Raw genomic sequence first — 13,956 nt, 5'->3', positions numbered from 1 at the left:
TACTAAGAGGATGCTGCTTCTCCCCCACAGGAAGTCATAATTCTACTTCCTCTTTCATCACATGCCTTGTCTTCCCCCTCCCCTTACTCAAGACTTCAGACAAGGGTTCCTCAAGCATTCCACCACAAATATAGCTGAATATACATACATATATATAATGAATATATATAATGAAAAGCATAGAAATGGTCCAGTATGCAAATGAATGGAGGAAATTAAGTGCATACGTACAGAGCCTTACTTATAGATATTCTTATGGTAAATCCCTAATACAGTGTGAATATAGTTGGACATAGAGATCACAGGAGTAAGTAAGGTTGAATGAAATAATGAGGAGAGAGCCCTATTTCAATAGGACTGGAAGTCTTATACAAACAGAAACCAGAGACGGATGGCTCTCCTTGAACCCAGGCTCTGAGAACAGAAGTATGAGCAGATATCAAGAAGGCCCCTAGGGGCTGGGGATATGGCCTAGTGGCAAGAGAGCTTGCCTCGTATACATGAGGCCCTGGGTTCAATTCCCCAGCACCACATATACAGAAAACGGCTAGAAGTGGCACTGTGGCTCAAGTGGCAGAGTGCTAGCCTTGAGCAAAAAGGAAGCCAGGGACAGTGCTCAGGCCCTGAGACCAAGGCCCAGGACTGGCCAAAAAGAAAAAAGAAAAAGGCCCCTAAAAGCCAGGGCAGTCTTGTGATAACCCAATCATGCTGACACCTTGAGTTCAATGTCTAGCCTCTAAACTGTCGGAAAATAAATTTATGCCATATAAAACACCAAGTTATGGTTTTTATTACAGCAATCACAATGGGCAAGAACTAGTTTTGATATCAGAATTGAAAGGGTTCATTTAAGAAAATTTTAAAGAAAGAAAAATAAAAAGTACTTTTTCCTTTTTTTTTGGGGGGGGTGGGGTCAGTCTTAGGGCTTAAACTCAAAGCCTGGGTGCAGTCGCAGTCCCTGAGCTTTATTGGTCAAGACTAGTACTCCACCACTTTGAGACACAGTGCCACTTCTGGTTTTCTGATGGTTAAATGAACATAACAGTCTCATGGACTTTTCCTGCCCTGGCTGATTTCAAACTGCAATCCTCAGATCTCTGCTTCTTAAGTAGCTAGGATTACAGGTACAAACAACCAGCACCCAGCTCACTTATATTTTCATCACTTAAATTGTCAAGAAAAGCAATGACATACAAAGGTTAATATCAAACATCCATGACTTAGGCAAGGCAGTCATAGGAAAAAACAACATGCAGATTGTATGTATCATTTCACAGAATGTTTTCAATAACATAGATATCACAACTGCCAACAAACTACAAGTTCGTTGTTAAAATGAGCTGAATTTCCATGATAACGCACTATAATCCTCAGGCAGCAGTTTAAAATTGACCTGTGATTACCATAATCCCTACCTAACACACAAACCTGAATTCACAAATCTCAGAGTAGGTGATTTTCAGCACTGTGAATTTCACAATGCTGGGATTTCCTCATTCTGCAAGGTTCTGCAAACTGTCCTTAGGATAAGAATGAATAGTGCAAAAAGATTACACTATACAACTATAAAACATCATGAATTTTTAGTATACTACAAGAGCTCAATTGGATATGTACTTTTTTCAAACAAGGTAGAACTTTAATTTATGAAAAACAAAGTACAAGTGAATGGCTTTAATTTGGATGTATACCAAAGATATTAATACATGTTCTTATTCTCTAATAATGAATCTATTAATTATTAAAACTTTATTTAAACTGGCTGCCAGCAGCACAAACCTGGAGGCTGAGATCTGAGGATCACATTTATAAGCAAGCCCTAGAAAGCAATGTGCCAGATTCTTACCTCCTATTAACTAAAAAAGATAGATGTGGAGCTGTGCATCAAATGATACAGGAATAGCTTTGAGCAAAGTAGCTCAGCAACAACATCCAAGTTGGTCCTGAGTTCAAGCCCAAGATCATCACCAAAAAAGGAAAAGAAATGACGAGAAAGAAGAAAGGAAGGAAGGAAGGAAGGAAGGAAGGAAGGAAGGAAGGAAGGAAGGAAGGAAGGAAGGAAGGAAGGAAGGAAGGAGAGAGAGGGAGGGAGGGAGGGAGGGAGGGAGGGAAAGAGGGGGAGGGGAGGGCGAGGAGGAGAGAGGAGAGAGGGGGAGGGAGAGAGAGGGAGGGAGAGGTAGGGAGGGGGGGGTGGAGTGTCCCACAGTGGCCACAGCTGTCTTTCTCTGTCTGGTGAGGCAGCCATCTTGCCCTGGCCACGTGTTGGTGTTGGAGGACCCTCCCTGTTTCAGATTTATCAGCAGCATGAATCAAGAAAAGTTAGCCAAACTTCAGGCTCAGGTCCGGATAGGGGGCAAGGGTAATGCTCACAGAAAGAAGAAGGTGGTACACAGAACAGCTACAGCTGATGACAAAAAGCTTCAGAGTTTTCTAAAAAACAAAACAAAACAACAACAACAACAAAAAAAAAAAACACCTGGCAGTGAATAATATAGCTGGTATTGAAGAGGGGAATAGGATTAAAGATGATGGGACCGTTATTCATTTCAACAACCCCAAAGTCCAAGCTTCCCTCTTTGCTAACACCTTTGCAATTACAGGTCATGTAGAAGCCACACCAATCACAGAAATGCTTCCCAGAATATTAAGTCAGCTCAGAGCTGACAGCTTAACAAGTCTTAGAACAGTTCCCTCGGCAAGTGTTGGATAACAAAGCACCAAAACCAGAAGACATGGATGAGAAGGACCATGTTCCAGATCTTATAGAAAATTTTGATGAAGCATCAAAGAATGAAGCAAACTAAAATCTTTTCTGGTTTTTGGAAGCTGGCATGGACTAAATTTAACAAATCAGCTATGTGGTTCCAAAGTTTTACTGACATGGAGAACACCACATTACTAGTACAGTAATATAAATATTTCGTATATTAACAATGCTGTTTATTCAGCATTTTTGGTCATTTGATTTTGCATTTTGCACTTCCAGGATCTAAAATTTTGGTCAAAATATGAAGTAGTAGTGCAGTTTGAGAGTTTAAAAAAAAAAAGAAATAGAAAAGGAAAGAATAGAAAATCTTTTATTTTATTTAGATGTTCATGCCAAAAATTGCAAATACTGAAATAATGGTCCTGATTTAAAAAAACTAATCCGGAAAGCATAGTATAAGGAGGGAATTAAAGCCTTAATTTAAGGATTGTAGCATGTTTCTGCTTTAAAGTGAAATGTGAAGCTTTTCCTGAAAATAAAAAGCATATGATGTGTTTCTGGCTTTTTTAAGATTCAACAGAGCAAACAAATGCTAAATGCTATATTTATACTTTCTCTTCATACATTTTACACTAAAGTCTATAAAATTGTGTTCCCCATTTCAATTATCTATGTCTGCCCATTTTTTTTTCTTATTTATTGTCCAAGTGATGTACAGAGAGGTTACAGTTTCAAATGTTAGGCCTTGGGTACATATCTTGTACTGTTTGTTACCTCCTCCCTCATTGCCCCCTCCACCTCACCCTCTCCCCCCATGAGTTTGTTGAGTTGGTTTACACCAAATGGTTTTTGCAAGTATTGCTTTTGGAGTCATTTGTCTTTTTATCCTTTGTCTCTCTATTTTGATATTCCCTTTCACTTCCCTAGTTCTAATAACAGTATATACAGTTTCCAGTGTACTCAGATAAGATACAGTGATAGTGCAGGTACAACCACAGGAAGGGGATACAAGAGGCTCATCAACAATAGAAGCTACGGTTTCACATGGCATGTGGAAAGTAATTACAACAGTGATATAACACTCATTTAGGCTAGTCAGAGCAGAGGATCACAAGAGCCTAATAGCTATGCCCTTATGAATGCATAAGATGATGCTAAGTGCCCATTTTTTTTTTAATGGAAGTCTCACTAGGTAGCCCAGGCCAGTCCCAAACTCCACATAGCCAGGATGACCTAGACCTCACAATCCTCTGCCTTTTGTTTCATAAGTGCTAGTATTATGTAAATGTGTATACCACTACACCTAGACAAAGATTATTAATTTTAATAAATTCTTTTTTTTTTTTTGGTCAGTCCTGGGCCTTGGACTTCGGGCCTGAGCACTGTCCCTGGCTTCTTTTTGCTCAAGGCTAGCACTCTGCCACTTGAGCCACAGTGCCACTTCTGGCCATTTTCTGTTTATGTAGTGCTGGGGAATTGAACCCAGGGCTTCATGTATACGAGGCAAGCACTTTTGCCACTAGGCCATATCACCAGCTAATTTTATAAATTCTAATAAAAACTTGAGAGCTGGCAAGTGTAGGTTCAGATTCCTGTTTTATAATAGGCTTGCTTCCATTGTTTTCCCTTCTCTCCAAACATTCAGAAACACTGTGTCTAAGAGAAAGAGGAGCAGGAGGGACGGGGAGAAGAAGGGAGGGAGGGAGGGAGGGAAGGAGAGAGAGAGAGAGAGAGAGAGAGAGAGAGAGAGAGAGAGAGGAAGGAGGAATTGATTTACATCCTGTGCCAAATGTTAAAACAGTTGCATAATTGCAGCATTATTTACCATAGCTAAAATATGGAACAAACCCAGAAGCCCCACAGTGGCTCAAGGAATTGTTGCAAATATACATAATGGAATCCTATGCTTCTATCAGAAAAAAATGACATCCCCTCATGACCCAAAAAAACATAAATTCTGTATTCTCCCTTGTTAGCAATAGTATGTGTCCTGGATAGTCCTAGCAGATGATCACAATAGCTCAATAGCTATATGTACATATGATTACAAAACATGATACTAAGTGAAATGATCTCCAAAATATGGAAACAAGTGGTTTATCACTGATGTTATTTTTAATGTAGTATGTGAAATTATTTCTTTTTTCTTCTGTTATCTTCCCTATGATTTAGCCCCTGTTGCCACTGTAAGGGTAAAAGGCAAACCAATGTAGCAGCAATACTCACAAGACAATATGTTGTAAATTAACTATATTAACTCAGAGTCGGGGAGGATTTGGGGAGAAAGGAAGGTGGGAAAAAAATTAGGGAGGGGGTCACAAGTTGGACAAGAGATGTACTCACTTCCTTACATATGTAACTGTAACACCTCTGTACAACACCTTGACAATAAAATAAGATGAAAGATTTATAAAACAACACATTAAATTGCAGAGAATAGAAAGAAAGATACGTCTCTCAGTGTCTTGAGGGACTTGTTCCTTCCCACTTCATGATTCCCCTGATAAAGTTCACAGGACAATCCCAGAGTTCACATGGAAATAGCAAGATGCCAGCTGAACTCAGTTTCTATTTGGGGCAACAAAGAACTAGAAGTGTGAAAGCCTACCTTTAGGTCTGATCAGACCTCAACAGTTAAGAGTTAAAAAGATGCCCTGAGCTTTCTTGTCTTCCATAGCCCTATCTGGCCCAGCCCTCCAAGGAAAAAGAGCAGGCACAGTGTATGGCCCAAGTGATAGTACAATTGCCCTGCAATGTAAGGCTCCGAGTTCCAAACCCTAAGATCAGGGGAGAACTGTGGGGTAAGGGGGACAGGCAGGGTTTCAGAAACCAGTCCAAGCAAGAAAAAGACAATCTATCTGATTAGAATGTCAATTTTTTTTCAGACAAGTTAGAAAAGAAAGGAAGGAGGCAAGGAGAATACAGAATATTACTTGTAAATATTAATTGACCAAACGAGACTGGTCAAGTTCCTATCATCTGAAGCTTAATTTAAAAGACCTGAAAAGAATCACACTGCATGAAGTAAGCAAGCTCAGAAAAACAAAGGACACCTGCTTTCTCTCATATGGGAATGTTACAAGTAAAATGTATGTAAACATGTAGGGGGCCATATGCAGAAATACACAAAGTGACAAAGTGTGGCATGCGAGAGAGGAAGATTCCCTGGTGTCCCCCTTTGAACAACTAACACGTCAACAAAATGAAAATCACAAAGCTGAAACATGTCTTGACTAGTGGCCAAAAAAAGCAGGGGAGTGGAGGAATGGAAAGAATGGGGAGCAACTAAATATATGTACATGAAAACGAAAGAAGTAGAAAACTTGTTGAGAGATGATGAGATTAGTGTGGAGAGTATAGATGGGGAAGGGGGAGAAGGATGAGGAGTCATCTTGATCCACACACATTGTACTCATAAGTGGATATGTGAAGCTAAACCATCCTTGCACAACTATTTGAAGATAATAATTTAAAAACCTGACACATAATAACGAAACATAAAAAGAATCTTAACATTAAGTTGTGCAACTGCTTTGTGCAACACAAAGAATAACTAAGAAAAGTAGACAGTCATGTGGGGCAAAAAAAAAAGGTTCTTTTATTTGCTCATTCATGATCTAAGCAGCACAAAAGTAGTTTCCAATTAGTAGCATAATCCAAGGAAAGATTGTAGCGGGGAATAAAAATCACATTGAAAAAAAAAATCCTGTGATACAGCTAGTGCTAAATCATTTACTACCAATAAAAGAGTAAATTAGTTAGAACCCAGGACCCCTGGGACAGCATCTTGTCTACCAAGAGAGACACTGTTTCAAAATTCCCCACCCCTCTCCTCCCATTCTCCATCCTTTCTCCCTCCACCTTCCTTCTTCTTTCCCTCCCTCTCCCTTCCCTCTCCCTCTCTCTACCTCCCCTCCCAAGGTCCTTCTCATTTTCCATCATCATCCCATAACCCTGGTGAAAGGATTTGCAAGAGACCTTATTAGAAATTAACAGTAAGATTTCATCTTCCAAACTAAGTGCTAGTGGGTCATGCCTGTAATTCTAGCGACTCAAAAACTCAAGAGCCTGAGACCTGAGCATCACAGTTCAAATCCAGCCCAGGCAAGAATGTCTGTGAGACTCTTATCTTCAAGTAACCACCACAATACCAGAAGTTGTGCTGTGACTCAACATGGGAGAGTGCTAGCTTTGAGCAAAAGGAGCTCAGGAACAGTGCTTAGGCCCTGAGTTCAAGCCCCATGTCTGACCAATAAATAAATAAATAAATCCTCATCTTCCAAAATACCTAATTTTAATAAGGACAACCATTCAAAACACAGCTCAGGGTATTAAAAAATATTCCAAAACACCTGATTCTCCAGAGCTGAAAGGGTGCCGGCAGTGGCAGATACTTCTCTTCTGAATAAAGTTCTTCACATTCACCCTCTGCTGTCTTGGATTCACTGGTCTAGTTCCTGGGAGAAGAACCCAAGAAAGCTATAGCAGCACTCTTGGTAGAGTTGCAACAGTAACAGGCACTGTCTGCTGTTGGGCTGCACCACTAAGCAGGCTGGCCTGCCTACAGGACTGCAACCCTACTGAGCAGCCAGCTGCTGACCTGAGAGGCGCTCTGAGGAGCTCTGCCAAGGAGCACAAGAGCACAAAATTCTGTCTCACTCATCTTCAGGTTATTTTCTTTCTAATTTCCAAACACATGGCCATAAAATTAACAGCATTGCATTTGGTGCAGAGCTTTCTATTTATAACTAAAGGAGTTAAAAATATAACACTCTGCCATATTGACTATTTGGAGTTGAAGCCATTGCATATGAATGTTGAAAAGGAAAAACAAACAACAAAACAGCAGGTGTAAAGGTATTTCTCTGACCTTGATAGTGTTCCTCAGAAGCAACAGTTGAAATTCCCATGTGAAAAATAAAAATCATATGCACAAAGATGGAAATGGATATAGTAAACATAGAAAGAAATCTGTACAGACTTTGAGCTATCTTTCCCTTTAAAAAACAACAACAAAAACCCTCCCAATGATTTAGTTACTTTATTACTATTTGCTACTCTTTGTCTAACTCCAGTAGGTAAAACTTTTGACACTTAACTGCTGTTTCTCAGGGTTTTAATCCCTGGGAGGGCTGGCTTCCGCACTGAGTAACATTTATATTTACTTGTAACAATAAACTGGCATGTTTTTCTCTTTATTAATCTCTCCTATCACTTTAATCCTCAGACCCAGTATGACTCCCAGAAGATGGGTTGTTTTCCTTCCCCTCTACAACTGCATGAACCTCTAAAGATTCTCTGCAAAATCCATGAAAAACAGTGCACACTCTTGAAGCAAAAACGTTTATCTCCTCTTATGCCTCTGGCTCTGCTGTTCTGATAAAGACTACAGTTTTTTGCTGGTGAACTCATAGTGTTGCCTGTGGTGTCACTCTGGGCTGAGATTTTAACCCAGTGTTTCTGGGTTCCAGTCACTGCCAGAGAAAGAATTCAGAGATGAGACAAAAGAAGTTTTATTAGAGAACAAAAGTACACATTCAAGAGTGGATGCCGGGGCTGGGGATATGGCCTAGTGGCTAGAGTGCTTGCCTCGTATACATGAGGCCCTAGGTTCGATTCCCCAGCACCACATATACAGAAAATGGCCAGAAGTGGCGCTGTGGCTCAAGTGGCAGAGTGCTAGCCTTGAGCAAGAAGAAGCCAGGGACCGTGCTCAGGCCCTGAGTCCAAGCCCCAGGACTGGCCAAAAAAAAAAAAAAAGAGTGGATGCCATCTTCTCAAGAAAGTTGAATACCCCTGAATTTGGGATTGTTCTTTCTATGGGAAACTTTAATGGAGGGAGGATCATGTGTGTGTTAGACTGTCATGTTTTTGTCTTGAAAATGCTAAATTGTTTCATTTTTTTGAAAATATAACTTATAGTTCAATTACCAAAAGTGACTAAGGGCCAGTGTCTGATGCACCCACAGATTTGAACCCAGCCAGGGGTATCTTGCAAAAAAAAAATCCAGCCTACGGAGGAATTCTGCATACAAAACACATCAAACTTGAATAGCTTCCTGCCTCCAGGAGGGTACAATTACTGCCCCACCACAACTACCATAGGTATAACTCTGAGAAATGAGGAAAAGTTTCTGCCATAAATCAGCTGACCAGTTACCACAGATATGAGTGGCCTGCTATTCGTTTGCAGGAGTCTTCTTTGGAGTCCTAGATTTCTGCTCTTCTGGCTCCTGGTTGCATACTATACTGTTAGTAGCTTCTTATATCTGTCTTTATACTACAAGGCCTTTTGTTTTTCTTTACATCCTTCCCAACTAGGGCAAGGATGAACACAAAGTTCGGTACCTATGTGTTGAATTATTAATTGGTACCTAGCATTGTGCCCAGTAAAATAGATACAGACATTAAAAACAAGTTCCCTTCCAAAGAACAAATGATCTCATGGAGGGACGGAGTCAGCAATTCAAATACAAGAACAGTAGTAATAAAATACAAGATGTAGAAAGAAAGTTTGAGAAGAGACACCTATACAGACAAGCCCCACTCTTCGCATATCAGGACATATCAGGAACAAAAATACCACTAGACCCAGGAGCAATGAGACCCTCCTCTGCATGGCTGTTATGAACATACTCCACGCTATAACAATTAGTCAGCATGGCCTACAAAGAAAGAATCAATCAGCAAATCACCAGTATCCCCATAAAAGCATGTTTCCAATCTTATATCAGTAGCAGCAAAGACAGTAACAGTTTCCTTGTGCTGGCCTGCCCACTGCCTCCTCTTAAACATAGTCCTGTTCATTTGTCTTGGTAATTTTTTTTTGCCAGTTCTTGGCTTCAAATCCACAAAATTGCCCATGTAGATTCAGGAGAAAGGATGTACTCCCAGGGCTGGGAATATGGCCTAGTGGCAAGGGTGCTTGCCTCGGATACATGAAGCCCTGGGTTCGATACCCCAGCACCACATATATAGAAAATGGCCAGAAGTGGCGCTGTGGCTCAAGTGGCAGAGTGCTAGCCTTGAGCAAAATGAAGCCAGGGACAGTGCTCAAGCCCTGAGTCCAAGGCCCAGGACTGGCAAAAAAAAAAAAAAGAAAGGATGTACTCCCAATTACAATGGAGAAAGCCAAAGAGTTCTAGGTAGTGTTAGAAGCATACTCCAGGGAAAGAGTATACAGTATGAATAGCATAGGGGAAATGTCTGAAAAGAAAATCAAGAAAGGTTTGGTGGTATAAATATATAAGTAAACTTAGAAACGAATCTTGACAAAATAGAAACTTAACTTCCCCCAACATCAGTACTTACAGTTAATTGTACAAGTCTTACCTTCCTGAAATTCCTTTTGTTGACCCTGGAATCTCTGGTACAGGCCGATGTCTTAGCATAAAAGATCGAGAAGGTCTAGAAACCAATTTGCTTCGACTTCTCATAGGTGACAGGATTGGAGAAGAGGGAATGTACAAATCATTGATAACCATTTCTCCTTGAAATTCAAAGAAAGGGGCTGGCGGTGAGCATCCTGACAAACCATTGGTTCCATTTTCAGGATCTGCTTCTGATGTTGAGTAGTCAATGGGAGGAAGACATTCGGGATCTGGATAAGGACATTCACTCAAATTTTCTGATACAGAATCAACCTTTCCAGCTTGTTGTTCATTTGTATAATCCACAGACTTCTTTGACACCAAAGAATCTATTTCATTATTTTCACTACCAAATAAAGTATCCTGAGAGGAACTCAAATTCTGGTGTACTTCATCTTCTGGAATAGGCAAGTCATATTTAGAAAGAGATAGCTTATCATCCGATGTAGGAATCTGAGGACTCTCCAGCCTAGTAATGTCATTTGGAGTGGAATTCTTTGCAACAGGTTCCAGCTTTGTCAAGTCAGGTGGTTGATTATTCCCAGAAACCAAAGGTTCTATGCAGGTGTTCTTATCTGGAGAGGGAGCAGGGTGGTGCTCTTTCGAATGATCAACATTCTTTGTCTTATGAACATTTGCATATATGGGGATTTCTTGCATTTTTGACAAGATTATCTGTAACTGTTTCAGTATCCTCCTACGGTGTCCCGTAGGTGATATTCCGATTTTGTGTAGCACGCTATCATTTATTGATGTACAGTCCTTCACTGTATAAAAACCAAACTCATGGAAACGTAAGAGATACTGTTCCAAATTTATGCTCATTAGGAAATCTTTAATATCAACATTTACTTCGCTGACTGAGGACATAATGGTGGCTTCATTACTAAGCTGAATAACAACAACCAAAGAAAGCTTAACAGTGATACATACACAAGATGGATGGATTATTGCTGTGCCACTGGTGACAGAAAAGTTCCTCAAAATTTTATTTTCTCCATAATGACTGCTTCATGTTCATAAGCCTAGGAAAAAAAATTAAAATAATTTTATTATGTATGTTCATGTGTCTCTATGTGATTTCACTGGTGATAGGGATTTAATCCAGAGATTTAGTTTCAGCAAGCACTCTACCCCTGAGCTTGTATACTCTTAACTCATGTTATTTTAATTAGCAAAACCTAGTTTTCCATAAAACTTCCCCTGGAAGACAATGTATAACAGAAATTAGAATACTAATTTTTACTCAGAGTGTGGAGTCTTTGCACACTGCTTTGCGTGGCCCAGAAAGCCAATTCCTAGGTATCGCATAAAGGCACGAGACAGAAGTGATCACTATAGTAGGATCAATTAGTACGATCAATAGTATCAAGTATGATCAGTAGTATCAAGTAGTATGATTTTCATAAAGATTTACTTCCAAACATACAATGAATGAGGATCAAAAGTTTATTCATCTTACTAAGCAATGAGCACACCAGATCAATCAGGAAGGCTAGTTTTGAGGGCATGTATAAAAGGGTTTTATAGTAGCCACTGAAAAAGTACAAGACACCTACATAAGATAAAAACTACACAGCAATAAAATGGTAACAGTGGAGATTATTTTTTCTATTACACATAAACTCTATGAGCTAAGCAGGAGCTTCTTATATTCGAGACTCTAAGTAAATAGTTAAAAGTCAAGTCCAGGATGAAAATAAGAATTAAAATCAAATATCCATAGATGAGATGTGTTAAATAGCTACTGACAGATATATTCTTTGGATTCCCAGGTTTCAAGTCATTTTGCTGAAGAGTAGGTAAGTATAAACAACTTTTTCTTTCACCACACTTTGTTTCACACCTGTGAAAAGCAGACAGAATATATTTCTTTCACATTTCAAAGAAGAGGGCAGCATCATGCAAAGAATACCACAGTGTAAGATAAGAGTAGTTGAATATGTAATTCTTAACTGCATTAGATATCAGGAAGTATGCTAATGTGAAAGTAAAAGGTAAAAGTTTAAAGGTCACATTTTCCTCCAAGGTATATATAGAAACACAATTCAAATGAGTCCATTTTTCTCCCAACAACATAAAGTGTTTTAAAGTCAATTTGTCTCTGAGCTGGTTATATGGGTAGGATCAGTCTATGAAAACACATACTGTATATTCTGCTTCAATAAAAATACAGAATATGCATAAAACTCTCAGATGAGTAATAAAATAAGATACAATAAAACAAGGTAAGCTTCTCTGAGGAGGCTTGCTGCAATGTTTCTGGAAATTGCTACTAGAAATTGTCCACAAAAAGGCCCTGCTCAGACTGCACACGTGATGTGCCAACCTCTCAGAAGACATTGCCTTGATTATTAAAAATACCAGAGAACATTAACAAACTGAGTGCCAGAGGAAAAGCACATAAAGATCTTATCTGCAGGACCAGAGAAGTTAAGAGACAAACAAAAGAGGAAAAGCAGGAAATGCCTATCCATAACATATGCTGGGTCAAACCTAAATTGTCAAATGTAATAATAGGAAACAGAGTGAGTAAACCTCAACACCAAACACAAATCGTGTTACTTCATAGAGAAATGTGGTTTCTTTCTTTTTTTTTGGCCTACCACAAAATGAAAATAACCACTGCAATTTATACAGTAAGTACTATATGTAATTTACCCACCTTAGAAATTATAAATACAATGAGTTGGTCAGTAATTTAAGAGGATGAGAGCACTTTGCTTTTGGAGTCAATAAATTCCAGAAAGTTCTGGATGTATTTATCAGCTTTAAAAAACTTTATTAGAACATAACCAATTGCAACAACAAGCAACACACACACACGTACACCAACCTCCAAATCCTTCCTTACTGTAATACTGGTATCATTATCCAGCCAGTCACACAATTCTTCCATCTCATAAACCACATTCAAGGAAGCAGGTTAACTACTGATTTTACTTTTTGCTATGTGTTGAAATCCAAATCTTCAATTTGACTGTGTCTGGGACCCTTCCCCTCCCTACTGCCAGGAAGTAATGAAGCTTACTTAAATAAAAGTCATGAGGATGGGATTCTGATACATCAAAATCACTTCCCTATAAGAGACACAGAGCTAACTCTTTCCACCCCACCACCCCATCCCACTCTACACACCTGTACTCTGCAAACCAGGAAGAGGTCCTTCACCAAGAAGTGAATCAGCCAGTCAACAACATGACCTTGGACCCCAATGTCTCTCTAGAACTCTAAGGAGTAATTCTGTTGTTTAAGCCACACAATCTGTAGTAACTTTTTACAGCAGGTGACATAATATACTACTCTATGATCATTACCTTTGTCACTATTCAGATGCTGATTGCATCTCTTGCCTGAATTACTGCTGTAGTCTCTGAACAAAATCCCTTTGCCAACATCCCCTCTAATCAGTGAAACACCAAATACTCAAAGCTGATTGTGTCACTTCACATTCTTCAAGTGTCAAATCCAAGTTCCTTCGAGCGTTACGTCATAATCTGGTCTCTATAAAATAGTAATAATAACTACTGCTGTAAATAGCAATTATGAACCAGACATCATACCTCATAAATACTTCTTGCAAGGTAGGAGTTGCTAGAATAAACTCTAGGCTTTTACTCAACCTGTGTCCAACATTCTTCCCACATCCTTCAGTCATGTCAGAGTATTATCATTAATCACTTCCCTAAGGCAACAAGTGTTTAAAGTTGCCATTCCTTATACATATATTGCATCTGCTTTTCCATGCATTTAAATTCTGATTAGGCTAGTTTGACTTCCTTCATAAAAGCATTAAGTCAAACCTTTAAAATATAGAACAAAACATTCATTTCTCCATATGCATCTATAATGGCCATCCCAGAACTTTACACAGTGCTT

General features: G+C 39.3%; 1 protein-coding gene and 1 pseudogene across 3 annotated transcripts in view; one reads left to right on the top strand and one right to left on the bottom strand.

Moving 5' to 3' along the window:
* The window catches only part of Arap2 (ArfGAP with RhoGAP domain, ankyrin repeat and PH domain 2), a 135,618-nt gene extending 124,349 nt beyond the window's left edge, over positions 1 to 11,269 (bottom strand). For all 3 annotated transcript variants that reach the window (XR_007213520.1, XM_048363996.1, XM_048363997.1), the window contains exon 1: positions 10,040 to 11,269. Coding sequence is in view for 2 of the 3 variants with exons in the window: in XM_048363996.1 (XP_048219953.1) it covers positions 10,040 to 10,947 (908 nt within the window). In the remaining variant the exon portion in view is untranslated. The remainder of the gene's footprint in view (positions 1 to 10,039) is intronic.
* LOC125364433 lies at positions 2,243 to 2,894 on the top strand (annotated as a pseudogene).
* Positions 11,270 to 13,956: the final 2,687 nt, after the last annotated feature.

This window comes from Perognathus longimembris, chromosome 16 (genome assembly GCF_023159225.1).
Source record: "Perognathus longimembris pacificus isolate PPM17 chromosome 16, ASM2315922v1, whole genome shotgun sequence".
Taxonomy (NCBI): domain Eukaryota; kingdom Metazoa; phylum Chordata; class Mammalia; order Rodentia; family Heteromyidae; genus Perognathus; species Perognathus longimembris.
Note: the sequence above shows the minus strand (reverse complement) of the source record. Positions and strands in the feature narration are given on the sequence as shown.